This window comes from Aulonocara sp. 'chitande type north' Nkhata Bay, linkage group LG23 (assembly GCF_057382095.1).
Source record: "Aulonocara sp. 'chitande type north' Nkhata Bay isolate Kocher_YH1m ecotype deep benthic linkage group LG23, A_spYH_male_GT1.1, whole genome shotgun sequence".
NCBI lineage: Eukaryota > Metazoa > Chordata > Actinopteri > Cichliformes > Cichlidae > Aulonocara > Aulonocara sp. 'chitande type north' Nkhata Bay.
The window spans coordinates 27,059,813-27,085,646 of record NC_141365.1 but is presented as its reverse complement, the minus strand read 5'-3'; the positions used below and the strand labels follow the sequence as shown (position 1 = coordinate 27,085,646).

Genomic DNA, 25,834 nt, shown 5'->3' with positions numbered 1-25,834 from the left:
CTGCTCGGTTTACAAAAGGCGAAAAATGCCAAAATAGGCACGGCCGGTTTTAAATTCTGTGTGCATCACTTGGGTTCCATAACTCAAGAAATCTGTTGCTATCTGCCAGCTGCTGTGCAGCAAAATCTAAAAATGACACGTCTTCTTGCAGTGATGAAAACCGGAGAGAGTGGCATAACCATCTTCAGGCTGCTGACCAAGGCCGGCCGGTGGGTCTGGGTCCAGGCTAACGCCCGGCTCATCATAAAAAACGGGAAACCCGAGTTCATCGTGGCCCAGCAGAGAGCTTTGACGTAAGTCTGCAGACTTGTTTCCTCCAGCAGGAACATGACGAAGAAAAGCCGCAGTCAGATGTTTATCTGCTGCTGCTCAATCAGTTTGCTTTGCTTTCTTTCTTTTCTTTTAGTTCACTTTTATTTTTTGGTTCAACTCTTCCTGTTGGTTCCTTTCCCTTGTTCCTTGTTTCCTTTCCTCTCTGCGTTTTTTCACTTCTCGTTTCATCCCCTCATCGTATACTTTATGCTTTCGCTACTTGGTTCCTTTATTGTTTCCTCCCTTTCCTCTGTTTCTGACCTTTTCTCTTTATTTCTTCCCTTTTTCTTGTGTCCTTAATCTTTCCTCCCCTTGTTTTCTTCATCATTTCTTCTCCTCTTCTTGTTCCCTTAGTTATTTGCTCTCTTGTCCTCGTTTCCAACTTTGTTTCCTCTCCTCTTGTTACTTTCCTAATTTCTCCCACTCCTCTCCTCGTTTCCTTTGTTTTTTCCTATATTTTCTTGTTTGTTCTCCTTGTTTACTGTCTTTGCTTCCCTTGCTTCCTGTCATTTAATCTTTTTTCTAGTGTTTGATTTTCTCTTGTTTCATCTCCTTGTTGCGTACTTCATTTTCTCTCCTCTTCTTAACTCTTAAACTGTTTCCACTCCTTTCCTCATTTCCTTTGTTTTTTCTCCCATTTGCTTGTTACTTATCTTTGTTTACATATTTTTTCCTCTCCTTGTTTACTTTGTTTTCTCTTCTCCATTCTTGTATCTACTGTTTGTTTTTTTTCTTGTTTCATCTTGGGGTTTCTTTCATTGTTTCCTTCCCTCTCTTGGTTTTTCCTCTTATTTCCTGTCATTATGTCTTTTTGACTCCTGCTTCCTGTTTTGTTTCTTTTCCTCTTCCTATTTCCTTCACTGCTTCCACTCCTCTCTTCATTCCCTTTCTTTGCTTTTTTTCCTCACATTTCCTTGTTTCTCATCTTTGTTTACATTGTTTGTTTCCTCTCAATATTTCCTGTCCTTCTTTCCTTGCTACCCCTACTCCTCTCTGGTCTCAACTGTTTTTTTTTCTCTTGTTTCATCTTGTGGTTTCTTTCATTATTTCCTTTGCTCTTTTTGTTTCCTTTTTTATTTATTTTCCTGTACTTGTTACTTTCATTATTTCCTCTCCTTTGTTTCCTCCCCTCTCATCTGATCTCATTTCCCTGTGTCCTTGGTATGTCATTTCTTCTCTTATTTCCTCTCTATGTATTCCCTTTGTTATCTCTCCTCCTTTCCTTAAATTTTCCTCTCCTCTCCTCAGTTTCTCTTCTTCCCTGAGTCCTTCATGTTTCCTCTCCTTATTTCCTGTGCTGTTTCCTCACTCTCATAAAGACAGAGGTGTTTGGCTCAGTAAATGGAAAGCTTGTTTTGGACCCAGTGGAAAACTCACTCATGTGTTCACCTGCAGAAATGAAGAAGGAGAAGAGCAGCTTCACCTCAGACGTCTGCAGGTGCCATTTAACTATGCCACCGGAGAGGCGCTGCTGTATGATGTCACCCCCAACATTGAGCCCCGTGACCCGTGCTCCGCCCCCAAGCAGGGGAAGTTTGACAGTGACGCCATCAGTCGCGAGTCCTTGCTGGGCTGCATGCTGAATCAGGACCATACGCTCTATTGCGATCAGAACAGCGCCAACACCCTCAGCAACCTCAACGACATGGTCTTCAAGGATACCAACGCCACACTCAACGTTCCCGGAGACACGGAGCCCAGCCCGGCAGTGGGAAACGTAGTGAAAGCAGAAACCACGGTTCAGGAAATCATGGAGTCCCTGCAGCAGATCTTTGGGGACGGTGAGCTCATCGAAAGCCTGCACGTTGAGCCTGATGAGCTCAAGAGCTGGGAGAGCACGCTGTTGCAGATGAGCTGCCACGGTGGGTTCGGCGACGACCTCAGCGACATTCTCAACAATGACATCCTGTCTTACGTGGAGGAGCAGCTGCAGAAGGATGTCGGACTCAACCTGCCGCAACAGATTGACGGCATCCCAGCCTGCCTCTCTGGTTTGGACCCACTTCAAAACCAGGATCCAGATCAAGGCGGGGAGCTGGACTTTGACTGGGCTCTCGAGACACAGACCCAGCTGATACCCAACGGAGTGCAGATGACAGCGGCCCAGGAGACGATGAAACTGAGCCACATGGACTTTCCTCAGCCTAATTCTTCTGGTCCCAATGGACTGACCTTTAACAACGTCCTGCCAAACAGCTTTCCTCAAACGCAAAGTCAGCTAAAGGCCAGCAGCATGGACAACAACCTCGGAGCCTTCCCGCTCAGGCAGCCTTCAACCAACCCAGGGCTTCTTCAAATGATCCCAGCCAACCAAACATTTGGCCTCCAGGACCAAAACAAGGAAGGACAGTTAAATAATGTCTTTACCTTCCAGGGCACCAAGTGCAGCAAATCAGTGACACACCAAGCAGACAGCTGTGGAGAAACATTTGCCTCCAATATTTCAAACAAGGCTGTTTTCTCTTCATCACTCAGCTGCATGCAGAGCCACTTTCCTGTACAGACCCCAAACGGCAACAGTCAGAGGCAGGCGTGGCCTCAGCAGCAGCAGCTGATCACGGGTCAGCAGATGGGCTCTTTCCAGAGGAACCCCACAGACATCGGCTCTCTCAACAAGTTCATGACTCCAGAGACTTCTAATCCACTTCCTGTTCAGCAGCTCTTGGAGCGGTCGCCGGCTTCTACAAGCTGTATGTACAGAAATGCCGCCCCAGGACTGCCTGTGAACGGCGTGCACCACAGTCAGCCGAGGTTGAACCCGGCCCCCAGTCAGATTCCCTCCAATCCCTCCTGCTTTTACCAGGTTGGAGGAAGAGCCATATCAGGAATGGCTTCGATCCCAAATTTGGATGAGGCCTCACTGTCCTGCCAGATGCCCACTGGTCTGAAACCGAACGGCCTGCTGGGGCAGCAGAAGCAATATCTGAACTTCAGTGAGCAGACGCAGGTAAAGAGCCAGTTCAGCAACATTAATCTTTGTAGAGATGTGAAGTTGAATGGTTTGAGGTTTTAATACAGACACTGATGCCGATATTTGGTTATTAATCTGGCAGTATCTTTTTTGTCTTTTAGACACACGAAACACAAACAGACTTCCCTAACATTTGTTGTGGGGCATTATTTCTGAGTCCTTACTAAGATAATAATTCAGTTTAAATCCAATTTAATTCAATTTTATTTATATAGCACCAAATCACATCAACATCATCACTCAGTTGAAGGGTGTTTCTCCCGTCTCTTCTTTAGTCTCTTCTTTGGAACTTTGACAGCTAGTTTTTGGTTTATCTCTGCGTTTTCAGGGTTATGAAGGGGGTTGAGTTCCAGTTAACATGTGCCACCTACTAATCAGTCAACAGATGTGCAGTTCATAGTTGTTTACTGGTGGATCTCATGGCGCGTCCACACCAAGTTCTACCTCATGATACTCGTGTACATGAAGACCTGTAAATATTCACCCCTGGCAACCGACTGATAAGGACATTATAGATCGTATTTTTGCAGTTTACCGTGAAGTCAAATCAGTCAGCTCACTTTGCTCCAAATAAAACTTGAAGCATTTAGCTCCAGGAGCCCTCACACAGTGTCAGTGAGCTTAGGCTTCAGGTCTGATTGCCGGTGGTCTCGGGCGAATGTCAGCTGATGGATTTTTGTGAGTCAGAAGTTGAATTATTTTAACTCACGTGAATGTGGTTTCGCCGCTGTTCACATCACCTGGTGTTAGTTTGTGTCAGTTTGTCTTTATCACAAACTCATTGTATGTAATTGCAGCACGAGATGACCTTTCAAACTGTTTTTTAACAACTTAGCCAGTCCCAGCTGTCACAGGGCGGGAGGTGAGGGGCACCAGCTCAGAAAGACACACACAGCTGTTCACACTCATGTTCACACTTACGACCAATTTAAAGTCATCACTTAACTCAGCAAGCACGTCTTTGTGGTGTGTTTCTCAACACAGGGGCAACTACAGTAACACTTTCTGGTAAAACACTGCCCCCTCGTGGGGAAAGCTTTGCAGCCTCTAATTACAATGTCCTATATACTTTTCTCCTTTAGAATCTATAACTGTTGTCTTATGTGATGTATTTTTATACACATGACTTTGGTGTATCTGCTATAGCTTATAATTGCTCACAGAGGGGTTGATCAGATGTGTTCTTGACACAGCTAGAAATTTAATGTCAGTGTTTTTCATCCGCATACAGTGGCACTCCAAGTCCTTTCATGTCTGGGTGATTTTGGTCTAGAAACAGTTGTTTTTTTATGTTTAAAAAACTAAATTCAGCTGAATTTTAAACATGAAAGTCCACTATTAGTCGAACTGTCGGATCAGTTAGTGTTGGTAGGTTGTATTTGCATCCTTTCTGTGGTGTCTGAAGAAATTAGTCCTTCTAACTTGTCGTTTGTCGTCACACAGATGAACAACCGTCCAGTTGTCGGGAACGGAGTTTTCCCCTTCCCTTCCCTGCCCAATGGGAACATGTGCTACTCAGAGAATAAATAGGAATCAGTTGCTGTGACTTCTGGACGGCAGAGGATCTCAACTTGAACTGAAAGGAAAAGACTGAAGAATAAGAAAGTGCCAGAAAATGGACGAGAAGACAATCAAAGACACCCCTCCCTCCCTCCCTCCCTCTTTTTATTTGTTTTCTTTTCTTTCTCTTATGACGAAACAGTGATGAAAGCTGTTAGAGTTCATGTTTGGTTCAGGGTGGCTCAACAGGACGAAAAATCAGGATAAAAGCTTGGATTCCTCTTTCGGATGTGGTTGGATTGTACCAATGCAAAACGACTGCTTGGCGAGAATATTTGGATGTATGGGAACCAAAATGAGTCCAGTCTGACTGAGTTGATCCCTCTGATGGAAACAAGTTAAAGGGCGCTGCTTTTTATCAGAGGTAGGTGAAGCTGACATGACCAACCAATCAAACCTCAGCCACCAAAACCCAGGTAACCAACTCAAATTGTTTTAATATATTTGAAATGAGTTTTTAAACCAAAAAAATGCCCCAAATTTTGAAAACAGGTTTTCCAACAGCTGGCAGAAACTCAGCAAAAAAAGGAAGAAGGCTCCACCTGGTGGTGCTATCCAGCAATTGCACCTTAAAAACCAATTAATTAAGAGGAAGATCACTATATTAGTAAGGTCATGTATATATTCCGCCACAGATGAGGACTGGCTGGTTGGTTTAGCTTCCCCCTGTTGTAATAAAAAGCAGATGATTTCCCTTCTCCTTTATTTTTTATTCTTTTTAAAAATCCCCTTACTGTGTGGATGGGACGTTTCTGGGTGGGACAGATGGACCTGGAAGTTAAAGGAAACATCACTGAGGCAACTGCCTGTCAATCCTCTGCCGTCTGCAATGTACACAATTACAACACCTTTGCTAATTTGAACGCTCAGAAGGATAGCATATACCAACTTTTTTTTTAAACATTGCTGTTTTATGTCCCTTTGAACAGGCATCCTGATTCAGTTCATTTCAAGTCTTTACTGTCCCAGTGAGGGAGATTTGCTTTGCAGACAGGGTAGAAAATTATTGTAGTTTAAAACGAAAAGAAATGCACAACCAGACATCGGCATCATCCTACTAACAGACCATACGTAAGATTTAATTCAGTGAAAACAGCTGCTTGTTGATATACTTTAAGAGCTTTGTCACTGAGCCAGTTTTCTTTCCTTCCTTTTCCTTTTGTGTTGTTGCTTTATTTTTATTGTACCAGGAAAAAAATTGCAGATCGTGCCTTAAACTGACAGGAACTTTAAAGGGACAGTCAGTAGAGATTAATTAGAAGACCAAAGTTGCCCTTGCCTTAACTAAGTCACGCAGGCCCAAATAACCTCCAGCCACTAGGGAGAAGCATGCATTCTCCAAACAAGCGGTGCTCGAGGTTGCAATCAATCACAAAAAACTTCTTTGTGGTTGTTTAGATCGTTACCAGATTGCTGCAGTCACCTATTGTTTCCATGAATGACAACTTTTTTTTTACAGTTTCACTACCACTAAAATACTTTGCAGACAAGTGAGCATCAAATGCTTCAATCTGCTAGCAACCAACGCACTTGCAAGGAGATTTTCGGCACAAATGATTCACCCAGCAACTGCAAGCAACCATTGTTTGCCTGTGTGACTGAAGCTTTAGCCATTATTTGAGATTTTTTTTTTGCACTACTCCTTTAAATTGTTTGACTTGCCAAAGCACAGTGAGAAGTCCGAGACTTACTATTGCTAGACAAAAAACTGAGAACAATTTAGACAACTTTAGTACTTAGTTGTTGTTTTTTAATTATGTCATTTAAAGGTTATATCGAAATGTTTTAATGATAAAATCAAACAAATTAAAATAAAACTTAAACTGAGTCAAAGTTCAGATTTTTTAAAAAACTTTTATTGTTATCTTTTTGTAAATCCAAACAACTAAATCTTAAAAAAAAAACTGAAGCTGAGGATTTTTTACAAAACCAGATTTCTTGTTACCCACAACAAACCTCCATCCTTTGTGTCTTTTCTTCTTCTTTTACTCATTTCTTGCTATCGGAGTAACATTGAAACACAGAAGTAAAACACTCAGAGGCAGCTATTGTATATTTTAAATGAGAGAAAAATGGAAAAAAAAAAAAGAATTCACACTTTATAGTGTCTTTTAAATTGACCTCTTTTTGACTGTCTGTTTAAAACAGTTTAGGAAACAAAGCAACCTGTTCTGAGCTGTGAATTTTTGTTCACATGACTAAATCAGTGGCATCAAGGTTAGAAACTAGTGCTGTCAGGGTTAATCTCATTAAAATGGCGTTAACACCATAACCGCATTATCGCGGCAAATCTCCGTTAGCGAGTTAACGCGGATCGCCCCGCATTAGAGCGTTAACACATTAGCGCCGTCAAGCCCCACGCACTACAATACATGTGTGGAACCCCACAAAACAACAGTTGGTCAGAGAATAAGTGAATAACTACACATAATAATGTTAGGAAAATCTCTTGACGTTTCATGTGTCTGAAAGAAAAAAATCTGCCAGTATATCACAATATTGGATTTTTAGATTACCAATATCGGTATTGGTATCGTTCTTCAAAACCCTATATCGCTCAGGCGCTAGTTATCTGAAAGTGTTTTTTAGTTTTTTACAGCTTGCTCTAAAGCACCAGAATTTGACCTCATGCAGCTCCAAGTTTATGCCTGTGTAAACGTCGTTGTGAACTTTTGCAGCAGTTTCACCAAAAGCCATGAAAGCAAAACTAAATATCAGCACTCACGGGTGGAGATGGAGATTCAGTACAGAAATAGTTCTTCACAGCACTTCTGCTTCTCCTCCTCTTCTTTTAATCAGAGCTTTTCTTCATAAAGTATTCTCTAAGTGGAAATATAAATATCTCCTGTTGCTTTATCTACATTATACTGACTTTGTACTTTTACTCTACTTTCATTTTCAATCCGTCGGAGGCCAAGACTCCAAATGCAGTATCTTTGTGTAACTGTATATAAATATATATATTTGTCCTTTTATGCTTTTTTTTCTCCAAAGTATGTATTGTCATATATTGTGTATTTTAATATTGTATTGCCTTAACATGACCCACACTTATCATTTTTTTGTACATTTTCTGCACATTGCATATGTATGTAACCTCCTGTTATGATGTTTTTTTTATTATATCTTGTGGCTTTGCCGTCAATATTTAGCTTTAATTGTGTATGAGTGTTTGACTCTTTACATGCTCACCATATAAATTAAATGTGATCTGATCACACAATTGCTATATTTTATTTTATTTTTTTGTGAAAACAAAGTTTTTCTAAACCTCCTTTAGGAAAATTTGGGATTAAAAATAAAACAGTGGATTGAAATTCATAAATACATATTAACTAATAATTAATAACGAATAAAGTGATTAATAATACAATATAATATAATATTACTGGTTTGGATTGTTGTGATGGTTTCCACAGTGGCCACTAGATGACAGTGTAACTATTTTGGTAAGTTTGACTTTTTCCTTGAAGTTAAACTTTAAGTTGATGATTTCTGCAAATAGGGCTAGAAAATATATTTATAAAAAAAATAAATACATACGTAGTTGTATGCTTCATGGACAGATAGATGTTTTGACTGTGATATAAAATTAAAATTGTGACAACAAATGTATTTAAAATTGCTCAAAAAGCTAAAGCTTTTCCAGTATATATGCTAACATGAGGCAATCGACCTTTAATGCAGCAATAGCACAAAATAAGTTGCTGGTAAATACATTTTTTTTAAACTTGACATCTTAGAAGCCTAATTTAAGAGTGAATCCTTCTAAAATTGAAGACATTTTTCTGATTTTGAAACATTTAAGATTGCCCTTGAAACACAATTAAAGAACTCATATAGAGTTCGCTGTACAAATCCTTAAGCAAAATAAATTGCAGCTTGCAAGCTTTAAAAAAGTGCTGGTTGGAATTCCGATTAAAACACTGCTATTTTAAATTCAACTGATCGTTATTGTTTTTCTTACAAACAAACAAAACCTTTACTGCAATTTTTAAACATACAAAAAATGTATAAAAATGTATTTAAACAATGTATAATAATAATAATAATAATAATAATAATAATAAAAATAATAATAATAATAATAATCCAGAAAAACTTTGTGGTTCATACTTTGTTATATTTTGTAAAACAAAAATACATAAACAAGGAAATGAATTTTAACATCAGAAAACAACAACATGTACATTTATGATGTTGAAAAACGTTGTTTTTTACATTTTAAATGAAAACTCGGCGACGTTTTTTTTTTTCTTCTCTTACGTCACCTCTGACCCGAAGCGCGCTCTCGGCTTCAAATCAGTGCCCAGAAAGGTGCCCGGGAAGCGCGCGCCGGTCAGAGAGCAGAGTAGAGAGAGACAGCAAACAGGGAGGAGCGCTTTGAGTACGACAACTGAAATTTATCGACGATTCTTACAGTTTTTTGATGTGTCAGGATGTGAAGCTCAAACTGTTTGTTTTTAATGCTGGATTTGAGCCGCCGGCGGGGCGCCATGGACGGGATAAACCGGTGACGGTACCGTTACTACTTTGACATTCCTCACCGGGAGCCTCGGTGCCTCAGCTTCACTGTGAGTTTATCTATGGCGTCTGTTTCAGCCCTTTGAATTAGCGCTGTAGTTGTCGTTATCACGGCTCTGGCTAACGGTGACGGCCCGGGATGTTGCACATTAGTCGGTGAGAACAGGTGTTGGTGATCCGCGGTTTCTGGACCAGTTTGATGGATTTCCTCCAGCTTCACTGTGAATAAATCAGCGAGATGTATGCCGCGCGGAAAAGAAGAAAACCGGCCCAGAAAGGGTACGTTATATTTGTTATCGTGAACGCCATGTAAGTAGTAATGAAATGGGTCTGTTGTAAGCTTTATTTTTATACACAAATATTATATCATTATTTAAATATGAAATATATATTATATTGGTCGTATTTATTGTAATGTTATGAAGACAGGCACAAAAAAAATCTTTTTTAAATGTTTATTTAAAACACTACAAATTTATAGTGTCACTGGCATGTTACAGATCGATGGATACAAATAAAAAGGCAACAATTGTTTAGTAGTAACCAATATTAGCTTTTGATACTGACAGCAATGTTCCATGTTATTTTTGTTATCATTATTATTATTATTATTATTATTATTATTGTTATTGTTTGTAGTAGTAGTAGTAAAAGTGCACTTTTACTAGTGGTGGTCTGTTAATTGCTGTAATAAAAAATGTATTTCTTAGATTATGAGATGACCGGAAAGACTTCCCTTTTTCCTGTATTTGGGAAACTCTTTTTTGCTACAGCAGTTACTATATTAATATTATTGCTAACAGGGGATGGATAATAATAATAATAATAATAATAATAATGTTATTATTTTTTATTATTATTAAATAACAATTATAATGGATGGATGAATTACTATGCTGATGCCCAAATAGAGGTGTGGTAATACCCCCGTGTCTTGCCCTAAGATAGCTGGGACAGACTCTCATAGGACACCAGTGCCCGGCTCCCTCGACCCTGAATTACAGAAGCAAAAGAAAATAATATCTGACATATGCCTCTCATCCGGACAGATGTATTGTATTTCACATGTGGCTTTGAGCCCCACACCAAAACAAAATCAGTGAAAAATGCAGTGAGTGCCATCTGTAGAATTCACAGATGTCCTTAAGTGCACAACTATATAGGATTTTGGATTTTTAAGACTGATACCAATACCGATATTTGGCCGTTTAAAATTCTGATATGAAAGTTGATATTTTTTTGTCTTTCAAAATCAAAACACAAATAGATTTCTCTTAGTATTTGCTACATGTAGGAATTTATGACTCCTTACTATGATAATGTTAGATGTTAGTTGTTGCAAACAGGGAAGTTGCAGAGCACCCTCTGGTGGACAAACTATGCAACGAAATTCTCGAATCTCTTCTTCGCTTTTTTACTTTTCAGTTATCAGCCGTTATAAATGTTGATACCAATATAGTGGCAAACAACTAATATATATATGATTTTATTTATATATTGGCAATCAGAATTATGATCTGAATGCATTGTTGTGCCAAACACATTTTGCTTTTCCAACGTCAGCTCTATAATTTATCTTGTTCAGGGTTTGTCGGTTCATTGCTTCATTTCTCTTCATGTTATTTAAAGTTGTTACATTATATGTGGTATACAGGGACTAGGGTAAGATGTAATAAAAGGACAGAACAAAATAGAAATGTGTAATGTGTCACCAACTGCCGCACCTGTAAGAAAAACAAACATACAACACCTGTAACTCAAATGCACAGGTATATAAATCAGCAATCTTCTTGTGGGATGTGTGTCTGTGTGTGTGAGAGCGAAAGAGAGAGAGTGTAGAGTGTGTGTGTGTGTGTGTGTGTCTATGTTACGAAATGTAAAATGAAAAAGAGCGTGGGAAGCCTCAATAATGCTCCCATAAGCCAGAGAGAGACAGAGATGGATCCAGGAAAACTGTAAAAATGTCTTGATTTCCAGAGTCAAACCGCCCCCCATCGAAGGCGCCAAATCCAACCCATCCAAACGCCACCGTGACCGCCTGAACTCGGAGTTGGACCAGCTCGCCAGCCTCTTGCCCTTCCCCGAAGATGTTATATCGAGCCTGGACAAGCTGTCCATCCTGAGGCTCAGCGTCAGCTACCTGCGCACCAAGAGCTTCTTCTCAGGTAGGAAACACTGCACACCTTTAGGAACACTGAGCTTTACTTTTACCCGTTGACCAAGGGCTGTCTTTAAGTTACCTTTGCTCAAGGTGGACTAAACGGCGGAACATGAACACTGTAAAAGCAAGGGGTGTGCATGATTTATAAGTCCAGAAAGTCAGCTGTGGGATTTCTTTGTGGTCCAAGACATCATCTAGTTTAGGCCTAAGTCCTGTTTCCTTCACAACCACCTCTTTTTCCAATTTTATTTGTTCATTTATTTATCGTTTCTATTATATTTTAAGTTCAAGGAAGTCCAAAACCATACTTTTTAAAGAATTCAATCACTGTGTGGTGTTTGTCAGGTTATTGAATAATCATGTTGAATACATGTGCTTACACTTATTATGGTTTTTGCCATAAAAGAGCATCTCTGCTGTAGCTGCCAGTAGCTCCTCACAGGAAGTTGACTGCATCTTTGCAGGGTGAAGTGATCTCGACTTAAAAAAGTACAAAAGATGCATCTTGAACTTGAGATAGATGCAGAAAGAAAGAGAAGGTGGCAAGTGTCAGCTTTGCCCTTTTCCTTCCTCGCCTCCTGAAGTAGCTTTTCACACCTCACAAAGAACCTGCAGACACTGAGGCAGAAAGCATGCAGACAGAGATGGAGCCGAGAGGGTTTTAAGTACACAGAAAGGAGGTCAGAGAGGCGGTCTGCGGGCCAGCAGATGGGAGAGTCAGGAAGGTTTTTACTGTTGTAAGGCAAAGAAATGATTCATCAGATGGGAGATCAGTCACTTTAACACAGCTGTTTGTGATGGAGCTGAACCAGATTTTATATAAGTGAGGCTCTGATGCAAGGTAGCTGGGACTAAGTTGGGTGATTACAGTTCCTCCTGTGGCCTCCTCTCTCCTTTGTCCTTCAGTTGCATTTTAGGAATTGAAACCTTCAGTGTGTTGTAGTAAGACTAATGTCTAGGTCACAGGTAGGAGGACAGAGGAGACGAGGGTTTTTTTTGGGGGGGGGGTTCCCATGTAGTTTCCATGTTTTGAGTGCAGACTTTGCTGCTTGCCTTTCTGTCCTCTTTGGGACTCTGTCATTGGTTAAATAAAATCCTGCTTCCTCCATTACAACCCACACCTTGCTAAACAGTGCAGACTAGATCTGACCAGATGCAATATATACACTCACCAGACACTTTTTTCAGTCCACCTGTTCAGCTACTCGTTAATCAGCCAATCACATGGCAGCAACTTAGTGGATTTAGCAACGTGATCAAGACCACCTGCTGAAGTTCAAACCGAATATCAGAATAATAAAGAAAGGTGATTTAAGCAAATTTTAACATGCTGTTGTTGTTGTTGGTCTGAGTATTTCACAAACTGCTGATGTAGTGGAATTTTCCCACACAACCATCTCTAGAGTGTACAGCGAATGGTGTGAAAAAGAGCCACAGGTTGAAAATGCCTCGGTGATGTCAGAGGTCAAAGGAGAATGGTCAGACTGCTGTGAGCTGATAGGAAGGAAACTTAATCAACACTTGTCAAAACCAAGGTATACAGAAGAGCATCTCAACAGTAGCAGAAGACCGCATCGGTTGCCACTCGTGTCAGCTAAGAACAGGAAACTGAGGCTACAGTTCACACAGGTTCACCAAAACTGAACAAAACACACGTTGGGTCCCTTAGTACTAACTGACGTCATTTAAACACCACAGCCTACCTGAGTATTGTACCACAGTGTACCATCTTCTGATGGCTACTTCCAGCAAGATAACACACCATGTCACAAAGCTCAGATCATCTCAAACTGGTTTCTTTAACATGACAATGAGTTCACTGTACTCAAATGGGCTCCACAGTCACCAGATCTGAGTCCAGATAGCACCTTTGTGATGTGAAGCCAACAAATCTGCAACAACTGTGTGATGCTATCATGTCTATATAGACCAGACTGAGGAATGTTTCCAGCACCTTGTTGAAGTGATTTTCAAAAATGTAATTTGGCTTCTCTGGCAGCTTAAAACAATACAGCTAAGTTCTAACTTTTAGCTATTACCTTTAAAATTGTGACTTAAAAGCATCACTTTTGCCGTTTTAACCTCCCAGGACCTGGCATCCACATATGTGGCCATCACATTTTGGATTGACTAGATCAAAATACTAAATTTTGCTCCACAAGGGTCTGATATCCATTTACGAGGACATTATACAGCCTCTGTTTTATCAAAATTTAAAACAAATGTACAAATCGGGTTAAAAAAAATCTGGTGATTCCTTGTTTTTACATTCATCGGGTCCCAATATGCCCAAATATCAAAGAGAAATTTAAAATGCATGCCATGGAAGAGTTCAGGTCTTAGGAGGTTAAAGCTGTGCAGGAACTCTGTAGCAAGGACACAGAAACATATCCTGTTCTTGTTTAAGGAGTTTATATTTGGGTCCTCACAGAGAGTAACTTAGGAGCTGCCTGCAGTTAATAATTCAACCACGTTGAGCCTGAAGAGTTTATACAACATAGCGAGGCTCAATGCTTGATTATGAAGGCAATGGTGTTTGTAAGGGTGTCAGTGATTGTGGTTGGTGGTGCTCTTTTTAACTTCAGTGGATATTATACATGGTTATGCTCAGGATATGTCAGCCCATTTCTACTGGAAATGCCTTTTGGTTAAACCTTCAGCAAGGAATTTGCATTTGCACTGTTACGTTTTTATATCACTGTAATGCACATAAAAAAACCAGCTGCTTGTTTAAGTGAAAATAAATGGATGGGTTTTTTTTTGCGCTAGTAATGTTGTGGAGTTGTATTTTGTCTCGCATCAATTATATCGTCAGTTATATCGTTATCGCAAATTTTCAAATATATATCGTGATAAATATTTTTGGCCATATCGCTCTGCTCTAGAAGTAACTATATAATTAATTGCCCAACATTGGTCATTATATACTGTATTTTGCAGACAGAGAGCTACAGACTCTCTCCCAGACCACAGACTCATACTCATAATACAAGTCAGAGCTTTATTTTTTTTAAAAAGAAAGTTGCGTTTTAAAAATTGGAGTTCATGTTATTTTTACTTCCAATAGTGTTAACATACTACACAAGTCATGAACAAGATTTTTTAAAATTTTAATTGTAAGTGGGCTAAAGCACTTAATTAAAAGTAGTCTAACATAAATGTAAATGCTGTAATTTGATTATTTTAATAAACCATGTAACTTGGATGGATTCGATGCTGGCGTGTCCTCACACGTCTAAAGGACCGCTCAGGGAGTTTGTGTGTTTGCTCAGACACATGAAAACTTAGAGGGAACATTGGTGGTGACCCTTGCGTCTGTGATTCAGACTCTGTTTAAGAAGTGCAAAAGTGCAGAAGGATCAGCTTTGTCGAGGAGTTAGCGGGCTTACAGGCATAGCAGATGGATTTTACTCTGTGTGTGTGTGCGTGCGCGCGTGGGTGTGTGTGTGTGAGGCAGCGCTGAATGTTTTCACAGATTATCCATTAAAAGCAGATTGTACATCTGTCCAAAAACAACAAACAGCCCTCAGAAATCTGCTCAGCCTGAAAAATCCTCCAGCGTCAGTCAGTGTGAGGGAGAACGCGACTTTGCCAGTTTATGCAAGATTATTTTGTGTGTTCATATAAACTGATATAAACTTAATCTAAGTAATGAGACTAACCAAAAAGGATTTACATATGGCCATCAGAGTACACAGACGTAGCTCCTAAAAATAATAACCTTTATTGCTTTATGCTTTATTTTCTGATTTAATTTCATTATTCATTCAACATATTGAGGATGCATTAAATCGTGTGTTGAACCATTAATAGTGGCTTTTTGTTTTCTCACAAATCTGTGTGTTGTAGACTTATTTTGGTTTTTAAAACCTGCATTTTTGTCCATTTTAGAGATATTTAGAGCAACATTTTAAAAGAGTAACGGCCACAAATGATAAATATAAAGCCACAAAGTGCTTGGATATCCTGGATAATTCTCTTTTCTCACACTTAGAATGAGCCAAATTTACAAAATAATCTTTGAGTTTTTTAGAGCATGACCCAAAATAGAGCGACTGACTGTAAAACAAGGAGTCTGTGTCCATAATTACTTTTAACTGTGAAGGAACCACTCGTCCCAAACTGCGCTGCAAATCTCAGATAACACAGGGAATGACTTGCAGCCTTCTTTAATTTCATCCTTTTTCATTATCACAGTGTTGCATAACAATAGTTTGATGATATGTTGTAGTTTGTGAGTTGTGTGTGTGTGTGTAGTTATTAGGGACGTGCATTATGACAAAAAAGACACAAAAGTGCTGTTTCAGCGTTTCATACATTCACACATTTCATCGTGGTCTTGCAAAACACACTGTTCACAGCAGGAGTATTCAATTAAAATTTAGGGAGGTCTAGTAAGAGAACATTTCCTCAAACAAAGCTCCAGAATGACGTAAATTTTACCTGCATTATGATTCAGTGCATATATATATTTTGAAGTAGCAGTTGTAAGTTGTAAATATAACAAATACAGATACAATTCAACAGTATTTCAGCCATTTTTGTTTATTACTAACTTTCACAGTGATCTGGGGGATATTCTGAATATAAAATAATAATAAAATTTTCTTTTCTTGTTTCAAGTAAAATGCATTTTTATTCACAGATGAGAACCCCCCCCCCCCCCCCCCCCAGCCCTGATTGAAACATTACTTTCACCATTAGATGGATTTACTTTGGTAACCTGAAAAGGACTCTGTCTGTGACCTCTGACCTCTGTGCTGGAGTTCTGGATCTGTCTGGGTTACTTACTTCCTTCTCTCTTCATTTCTTTTGCTCCGTGTTCTGGGACAAAGCTTATGGCCCCCAACCCTGACCTCACAGCCCATTGTTCATTCAGCGGGCTGGTTTCAGTTTCTGTGCAAATGTACTGTTTATAAGGTTGGGGAATCCTGCAGTCGGCTGAGACTGAAGAAGTCACTTGGATGAGTGACGAAACGTTTCTCCCACTGAAAACGTTATGTCCAGATGAACAGAATCAACCTTTTGGGATTTACTTACCTGGATCATTGAGTATGCATCAAAACATTGGTTTGTAGTGTTAGCTAGTTATCAGATAAGTATGAGTTTGGATGATTTAGCTCACCTGATCCACTCTACACAGTGTATTGCTATGCCACTGTCTCCTGGGGAACTTACTGAGTTATTAACTCTTCCACTCAAATCCTCTGTAGAGCTAAAAATGCACAACAGAAGCTTCAAAAACAGCCTGCAGAAGCATCTCCATACAAGTGCGTGAACCCTGAGTGACCCCCCTATCCTCATGCTGTAGCACAGCACAAACGTATTGTAGGTCAGCTCCCCGTGCCTGTGGTCATGAGATGACCCTAACACCTGGGTTTCAGCCACACAATAATGTACGTCTAAGCAAACTGAGCACTACAGTTAACAGAGATGAGATGAAAGCCCCAGAGAATGAAAACACAGCGGGATAATCCACTCATGGATGCTTTACAGAGCCTTTGAAGAGGAAAGGGGGCAGCTGATTGAACAAAGCAGAATCTGCAGTGCTGTGATGTCACAAATTCACTCCTAGGGATGCATCAAGAAATTATCAACTGATTCCGATATGTGACATAAACAGTTTGGGTCACAGTCAATGTTCCTGACATTTTTCCAATTACCTTAGGTTTCATTCATATAACACCAGTTCACAACAGGAGATCCTGCAAATTTTTGCAGATTGGTGAACCCTGCTCAACCTCTGAGAAACCCTGCCTCTGTAAGATGTTTCTTTTATACCCAGTCACGTTACTGCCCTGTTGATAGTTAGCTTAATTAGTTCCAAAATGTGCCTCCAGCTGTTTCTTTTTATGCCGCTTTCTTTGCCCGTCCTTTGTTGCCCATGTTCCAACTTCTTTGAGATGTATTGCTACTACAGAATTAAAAAAGGGCCAACATCATTCTTAGAATAGTCCATTTTTGGAGGTTTAACCATTAGATTTGTTACATTTGAGGGTAGGGCTGTTCGATATAACGATATATATCGGATGAGAATTGTTACGGCCCTAGCCTCTCTCTCTCTCCTGAGGGTGCCTGTGTGGGCGTGTCCCACTACCTCCCCTGCCTGAGATGCCACCTTTCCCTCCTGTACAGCTGACTCCCATCAGCAATTAAGGGTATTTAAGCCCAGAGCAGGGTGAGCTCTGGGCCAGAGTGCCAGTAGAGTGGTTTCCAGCTAGTGAGCTGAGTGTCTTGTGGTGTTTCCAGCTAGTGAGCTGCGCTTTCCTTTTGACTTTTTGCTTTATTTGACCAACGCCTGAGCTTTGTTTGTGTTTTGTTGGTGTTTTATGGTGATAACGGCTTGTCCGTCTCTTTTAGTTGAATTACTTCAATAAAACTGTTTTATTTAACTGTTTCGCCTCCTTGACTCCTTTTTCTGACCCGGTCACTTTTGTTACTTCCCCCTCACCGCCTAGACCCCCCCCAGGGGAACGTAACACAATATAAAAACGTCTATCGTTTCATTTTACGCTATCGTTTGTTTCGTGGTGTCGCAAAATAAACTGTTTACGGCAATATTTTTTCATCATTTTGACGGTCACTGTTGTTGCTATATTAATGTCTTAAAGTTCTCTCTTTCTCTTATATTTTATATAACCACACTACAGACGGACAAGCGCCTGTTTTTATGCGTTGTCGTTAGCAACAACGACGGTAAAACCATCGCGTGTCCGCTTGTTTATTTTCCACCTTTCCACCAATAAAGCTTAAGATCCTGCTGAGACTTTTCAAAATAAACTGAATCACGTGAAAGAGTATGCAGAGTATTTACGGATGAGAAGCAAAAAGAGCCGTCAGGTGCTAAAAAATAAACCGTAGACTCAAACGTTAGAACAGGCTTTTCCCCGCAGCACGCCGTGTAATAAATACTCACAAAGAAAACGGCGGCCGTTACAACTTATGTCTAAAAATGTATAGTTTCATGCATCAGTTAAAACACTCGACTCCAGGTACACGACGCCCAGCTGGAAACACTCCACGTAAGTCGAGCTGCCCGAGATTCACAGAATTTACAGAAAATGTTACATTTTTGTGATTTATATCGTTATCGGACGATAGATGTCTTATATCGGGATATGAGATTTTGGTCATATCGCACAGCCCTATTTGAGGGTTATAAAGTATGAAGATAATTCTTAATAGTTTTACACCAAAGGGGGAAAGCTGTTGTGTGAAGCTTTTCCCCTTTGGGTTCAGTTAGATCCAGACTTAAAGGCTTAAAAACATATATATACATTCACTGAATATACATAAAAGAGAAAACAGTGCCATCACTTTAACTTTTCATCAGTGGATTTTACAACCTACTTTGTGCGCAGCTTATTGTGAAGTCTCCATTACACCGATACCAACCAAAAATCTGTAAGCCCATCACAAACACTGAGAACATTTCAAGTGAACTTTCAACTCTCCCTTCAACCTCTGTGATTATGTCTTTGTGCATCAGATTTCATTCCGCCTCATGAAGCAGCAAATGAAGGAGAAGAAAATGTCACATCAGACTTCGATGCTGCGTTCATGACATCTGGCAAAACTCGTGAACTTGAAAGACGCTTGTCAGCAAATTTACTATCAAAGAAGAAAATACAGCTGCTGCACTACACAGCTGTTTCATGTTGATATGATTTTATTCATATTTATTCTCATCAAATTGTTCCACATTCACATCCATGCAAAGCTGTCCTTAAAGTAGGAGTATTTCCTTTGATTTTTACCTGCATGTTCTTAGGACACGAAACTGATGCAGGGGTCCTGCAGGTCATTAAAACAGGTGAAATTGAAATCAAGGACTTCAAGCAACCTTTTCAGGTTGTTTATTTATACCACATGTGATGGACCGAGTTGAAAAACAGGAGGAGCCCAGGAGTTATTAGAAAAATATAGTTTCCATTTATTTAACCCCCAAAAATTATATTTACAAGACTAATAAATGTTGAGCTCATAAAAGAGGTCAAAGAAACAAAACTGAACTGAACTCAGGCACAGACTGCAACCTTAACAAACCAAATGACTGCCCAAACATACATAATTGACCTAAAACATGAAATGACATACAAGGGTATATATAATGGCTGATCAGACCATTGTGACACATGAGGGGTAACAAACAAACACAATCATAAATCACAAACGATGCAGTACAATCTAGTTTGTTAATAAACTAAACACTAAAGAAGAAAATCAAAAACCCCATTAAACCCTAAACTCAAATATTTAATTAAATACAAATACTTTGTTTTTAAAGTAAAGAAAACACACATTCCCCCTTCAGCAGGAAGTGGTGGTGTGGTCCAATTATCTTCCTTTGTATTTAATGGTTTCAAACCCTGGCTACCATCTTTTGTCCAGCAACTCCCAGGGATGATGGCAGGTAAGAAATAAAAAGACAAAGGTTAGTCAGAAAGCAAAGAAATGAAGTAGTATGAATACATAAGTAAACTAAATGTGCGCGCTTACAAATAGAACAAATGTATCCAAACCAATCAATGAAGTTATTGGCAACTAAAATGTATTACTATGTTCAAATGAAGAATGAAAATACAAACGTTACCGACTTTAGAGTGTGGCCACGGGTTTGGCCATCACACACCCCCCCACTTCTGGATCTCCCATCAGGCAGCGAGAGAGGTAATCAGCAATGGTGTTGTCTTTACCAGGGATATAGTGAACCTTAAACCGGTATGGCTGCATAGCCAGATACCACCTAGTGATTCTCCCATTAGTGTCTTTCATTCTCTCCAGCCACTGCAGGGCTTTGTGGTCAGTTTGAAGGATGAATTCTCTTCCCAGCAAATAATACTTGAAAGAGTCAAGTGCCCATTTAATGGCCAAGGCTTCCTTCTCAACCGTTGCGTAGCGGCTCTCCCTTGGTAGCAGCTTACGGCTGATGTAGGCGACAGGATGTCGATCCTCTAATGGTCCCTGCAGAAGCACTGCTCCCAAACCCTTTTCAGAAGCATCAGTCTGCAATGTAAAGTCTTTTGTGAAATCTGATGAGTGCAGAACGGGGTCCTTACTCAGGGACTGGCGAAGGTCTTTGAAAGCTGCAACAGCTTCAGCTGTCCACCGAATCTTATTGGGACATCTTGAGCCAATCCTGTCCGTCAGTGGGGCTGCTCTAGCTGAGAAGTTGGGAATGAATCTGTTGTAGAACGCAGCCATGCCGAGGAAGGATCGCAGCTGTTTCCTGGTTTGTGGAAGAGGACATGATGCAATTGCATTAATTTTGTCAACCTGTGGTTTAATTGTCCCACCTCCAACAGTAAACCCGAGGTACTGGACTTCAGTCCTAGCAAGAGCACACTTTGCTGGATTGATGGTAAGGCCTGCGGAACACAGCCGATCCAGCACGATCCTTAGGTGATCCACATGCTCTTCCCAAGTTCCACTGAAAACAACAACATCATCAAGGTACGCACAGGTGAATGCTGAGAGCCCACAGAGTACCTTATCCATTAGCCTTTGAAATGTTGCTGGGGCCCCATGCAGACCAAATGGTAAGACTGTGAACTCGAACAATCCCCACGGAGTACGGAATGCTGTCAACTCTTGAGACTGCTTAGTGAGAGGTACTTGCCAGTATCCCTTGGAGAGATCAATGGCCGTTAGATATTTTGCCTTCCCCAAACGCTCAATGAGATCGTCAATGCGTGGCATTGGGTAAGAGTCAAATTTTGATATGGAATTGAGGTACCTGAAGTCGATGCAAAAACGTATCGTGCTATCCTTTTTCGGAGCCAACACAACAGGGTTGCACCACTCACTTGTTGAAGGTTGGATGATTCCAAGAGACAGCATGAGGTCCACCTCCTCCTTTAACTCCACCAGGAAGCGTTCCGGTATCCTGTAACTCATACGCTTCACAGCTGCATCAGGTTTTAAAACAATGTCATGCTCCACCAGACTCGTGCGACCTGGGTACTTTTGAAATATGTCTGAATTAATCAGAGGCGTTACCTGAGACTGTTGCTCACTGGTGAGATGGCTCAGGTCCAGGACAGAGACTGTTACTGAAGGCAAGTAGTCATTAACTTCTTCCTCCTCATCCACGCTGTGAATAAGCAAACCCTCTGTTTTATTCTCAGTGCGTGGAATCCATTCCTTAAGAAGGTTAACATGGAGCACTCTACTCCCTCGCTGGAGACCTGGTGTAGAAACTTTATAGGTAGTAGGTCCAAGTTTCTTCTGTACTTCAAAGGGTCCCTGCCACTTTGCCAGCAACTTGCTGTCAGAAGTTGGCAACATTACCAAAACCTTCTGGCCAGGGACAAAACTCCTGTGGCAAGCTTTTTTATCAAACAAAGTCTTTTGTTGCCTCTGAGCAGCTGCCATACGACTCTGAGCCAGTTCACTCATCTGCTGAAGCTTTTCTCTCATATGAATGACATATGAAATAACATTGACCGATTCCTCTTTACCTTGCTTTCCCTCCCATGAGTCCTTTAGCAGGGTCAATGGGCCTCTCACCTCATGGCCATAAAGAAGCTCAAACGGGGAGAAGCCAGTGGAGGCTTGAGGAACTTCCCTGTAGGCAAAAGGAGGTATGGCAGCCACTGGTCCCAATCAGACCCTGTATCATTGACAAACTTTCGGAGCATTTGTTTGAGAGTTTGGTTGAAGCGCTCCGTCAGTCCATCTGTCTGTGGGTGATAAGGGGTTGTCCGCACACTCCTGATGCCTAACAGCTTATAGACCTCTTTCAACAGTGTGGACATAAAATTAGTGCCCTGGTCAGTTAAAATCTCCTGTGGGAATCCAACCCTTGAGAACAGTTGAATCAATGAGGAAGCTACAGTTTTTGCTTTAACAGTTTTTAATGGAAAGACTTCAGGATACCTCGTAGCATAGTCTGTAATGACTAGCATAAAGCGATTTCCAGATTTGCTTTTTTCTACAGGACCAACTACGTCCATGCCAAGACGCTGAAATGGTATACCAATGATTGGGAGAGGTTGGAGTGGTGCTTTGGTGGGGACTCTAATTGAAGTCTTCTGACATTGAGGACAACTCCTGCAAAACATAGCAACATCTGAGCGTAAACCAGGCCAGAAAAAGTATCGCTTGATGCGAGCGGTGGTCTTATGCTTCCCTAGGTGGGGAATGGAGTGCCCCAAAGTAAGCACTGTTTCACGGGCTACTTTAGGGACCACTAACTGTTTAACCTGGCCGTGCTGGTGGTATAAAATGCCATCTTGCAGAATGTACAGCTCTTTATTTGTGTCAGATTCAATAGAGTCCTCTTCCTTAGCCCTCAGCAACATGGCAGACAAAGTTGGATCAGCCTGCTGCATTTGTCTGATGTTCGTAGGTACTGAAAAACCTAAAGGCATATCTGGAGCAGCCTGAACTGATGTCTTTCCAACAGTGTGTTGAAATTTTTCACGTCTTCTTTGACTGCGTGGCTTCCGAGACTTCCCGGGATCTGTCTCTAGTTCAGCCTCAAAGAAGGGTAAAGCACTGAGGGTTGCATAATGCTCATCCTGATTTTTAGTTTGAGCCCTTGTTATAGCAACATTGCACTCTTGCACTTCTCTCAACAAATCATAGATGACTGGCAGATCCTCCCCAAGAACTACAGGATAGGGCAGATTATCAGCTACACCAACCTTTAACAGATAGGGTGTCCCCTGCACTTCAATAAACAGATCAGCAGTAGGGTATGGTCTTTCATCACCATGTATACAGCAAACTGATAAGGTTTCAGAGGGGCATGTGTAGTCTTTTGACACATATTTCCTGTGTACCAGAGTCTGTGTGCTGCCAGTGTCTATTAAAGCATTAATTTCTTGTCCATTAATCTTAACTGTGGTGATTTTATTTGACTGCTTTCTCTCAGATTTAATATCCACATTCTGGTGAGGCACAAAACACATCTGAGATAATTTGCTTTGATTATTAGGACACATGGGCTTAGTGTGACCTTCCTGTACACAAAGGTAGCACACTGGTGGCCTTTTACCTGGCTTCGAGGTATTCAGAGGCTGCGTTTCCCTTGTAAAGGGCTTACCCACACCCGTCGCTGACCTCTGAGGATGCTGAGGGGGTTGCGACAGACGTGAATCTCTGGCAGCCTTCCATGCACTGTTGCTCCATGGCTGACTCTTACTTCGGGCAGCTACAAACACATCAGCCATAGTGGCGGCCTCTGCAGCAGACTTTGGATTATGCTCCTTAATCCAGACCTGAAGCTCAGGACACAGCATTCTTAAAAACTGCTCCAAGATAATAATTTCACCAACTTCTTTTACAGTTCTGTTTTTCGGCTGAATCCATTTTTCATAAAGTTCTTTCAGTCTCGCATACAGTTCCTTGGGACTCATCAAAAACTTCAAGACAGCGAAATCTTTGCCTATGTGTTTCTGGGTTTATATCATATTTTTGCAAAATGGCAGCTTTTACCTTCTCATATTGCAGTGAATCGTCCACATCCATATTAACATAGGCACTTCGAGCCTTACCAGTAAGAAGAGGAATGAGGTGAAAAATCCAGTCTGACTCTGGCCAACGACAAGCAGCTGCAATTCTCTCAAAAGTGGTCAGAAAATGTTCAACATCATCTTCAACAGCTAGTTTCTCCAGTTTAGGATGATGAATATGCACAGACTGACCTGTTAATATGAAGGCTGAGCCAGAACCCTCATGCTGAGATGTTGCTTGTGTCTGATAATCAGCTGGAGCTTCAACAGACTCTGGATCAGTTGATGTGGGCTCTGGAAGTGGGGTGGTTCTGGCCTGCACTTCCATTTGCAAAAGCCGAAACTGGTGTTGCAAACTTTTAAAACGCTGTTCTTGCAGTATAGCATTCTCTCTCTGCTTTTTATCTCGAACTTCCTGTTGTTCCATGAAAGCCTGAAGAATCCCAGCAATATCAAGCAGAGTTGGCTCCCTGGTATCCTCTCCTTCAGTGTCTCCAGCCACAACTGAAATTCCTTCTTCCATCTCCTTCTCCCTCTCTGGCTGCTGCAAGGCCTCTTTGGCCTCCATTTTATTTCCTCTCTTTGGGCGCACAGCATTCTGCATGGCTCAAAAGTTTGTCAGGGGAGGAAAAAGGGCAGAAAAATGCAAAAAAAAAAAAATCCTGTCTCCTCAACTGAAGGATCCCACTTCTGACACCACATGTGATGGACCAAGTTGAAAAACAGGAGGAGCCCAGGAATTATTAGAAAAATATAGTTTCCATTTATTTAACCCCCAAAGATTATATTTACAAGACTAATAAATGTTGAGCTCATAAAAGAGGTCAAAGAAACAAAACTGAACTCAGGCACAGACTGCAACCTTAACAAACCAAATGACTGCCCAAACATACATAATTGACCTAAAACATGAAATGACATACAAGGGTATATATAATGGCTGATCAGACCATTGTGACACATGAGGGGTAACAAACAAACACAATCATAAATCACAAACGATGCAGTACAATCTGGTTTGTTAATAAACTAACCACTAAAGAAGAAAATCAAAAAACCCCATTAAACCCTAAACTCAAATATTTAATTAAATACAAATACTTTGTTTTTAAAGTAAAGAAAACACACATTCCCCCTTCAGCGGGAAGTGGTGGTGTGGTCCAATTATCTTCCTTTGTATTTAATGGTTTCAAACCCTGGCTACCATCTTTTGTCCAGCAACTCCCAGGGATGATGGCAGGTAAGAAATAAAAAGACAAAGGTTAGTCAGAAAGCAAAGAAATGAAGTAGTATGAATACATAAGTAAACTAAATGTGCGCGCTTACAAATAGAACAAATGTATCCAAACCAATCAATGAAGTTATTGGCAACTAAAATGTATTACTATGTTCAAATGAAGAATGAAAATACAAAAGTTACCGACTTTAGAGTGTGGCCACGGGTTTGGCCATCACATGTGTGAACAGATTCACACCCCAATTGTGCAAGCTTCACACCAGGGGTGTCAAACTCAATTGCACAGGGGGCCAAAACTCAAGGCACACTTTAGTTCGCGGGCCAAACAAGATAAACATTTATTGAACAAACTAAAACAATGTTTTTTAAACATAAATATGAATTAAAAACAGACAGGAATATTAGTCCAGATTAAATAAACTTAAAAAAATTAACTTTAACTTTAAATATTTTGCTCTTCATAAAAATATATCCTGTCAAAATTATGCAAGTTAGAAATATGAACATGCTGCCAAAAACCCCAGAAAAAATAAATGAAAGCATACACAAGGTTGGAGCCGCATGTAGACGGAGCTGGGGCATTGCTTCAGGAATGGAACTAATAAACTGTG

General features: G+C 40.6%; 2 protein-coding genes across 3 annotated transcripts in view; both read left to right on the top strand.

Moving 5' to 3' along the window:
- Positions 1–8,066, top strand: part of LOC147302008 (aryl hydrocarbon receptor-like) — a 97,940-nt gene extending 89,874 nt beyond the window's left edge. Inside the window, exons 9-11 of the mRNA XM_086283197.1 lie at positions 152–293; positions 1,708–3,259; positions 4,727–8,066. Coding sequence (XP_086139323.1) covers positions 152–293; positions 1,708–3,259; positions 4,727–4,813 — 1,781 coding nt within the window. The 3' untranslated portion in view covers positions 4,814–8,066. The remainder of the gene's footprint in view (positions 1–151; positions 294–1,707; positions 3,260–4,726) is intronic.
- A 1,054-nt stretch (positions 8,067–9,120) lies between these two features.
- ahr1b (aryl hydrocarbon receptor 1b) overlaps positions 9,121–25,834 on the top strand; it is a 68,252-nt gene continuing 51,538 nt past the window's right edge. For both annotated transcript variants that reach the window (XM_086283780.1, XM_086283779.1), the window contains exons 1-2: positions 9,121–9,646; positions 11,345–11,532. In XM_086283780.1, the coding sequence (XP_086139906.1) occupies positions 9,606–9,646; positions 11,345–11,532 (229 nt within the window). In that variant the 5' untranslated portion in view covers positions 9,121–9,605. The remainder of the gene's footprint in view (positions 9,647–11,344; positions 11,533–25,834) is intronic.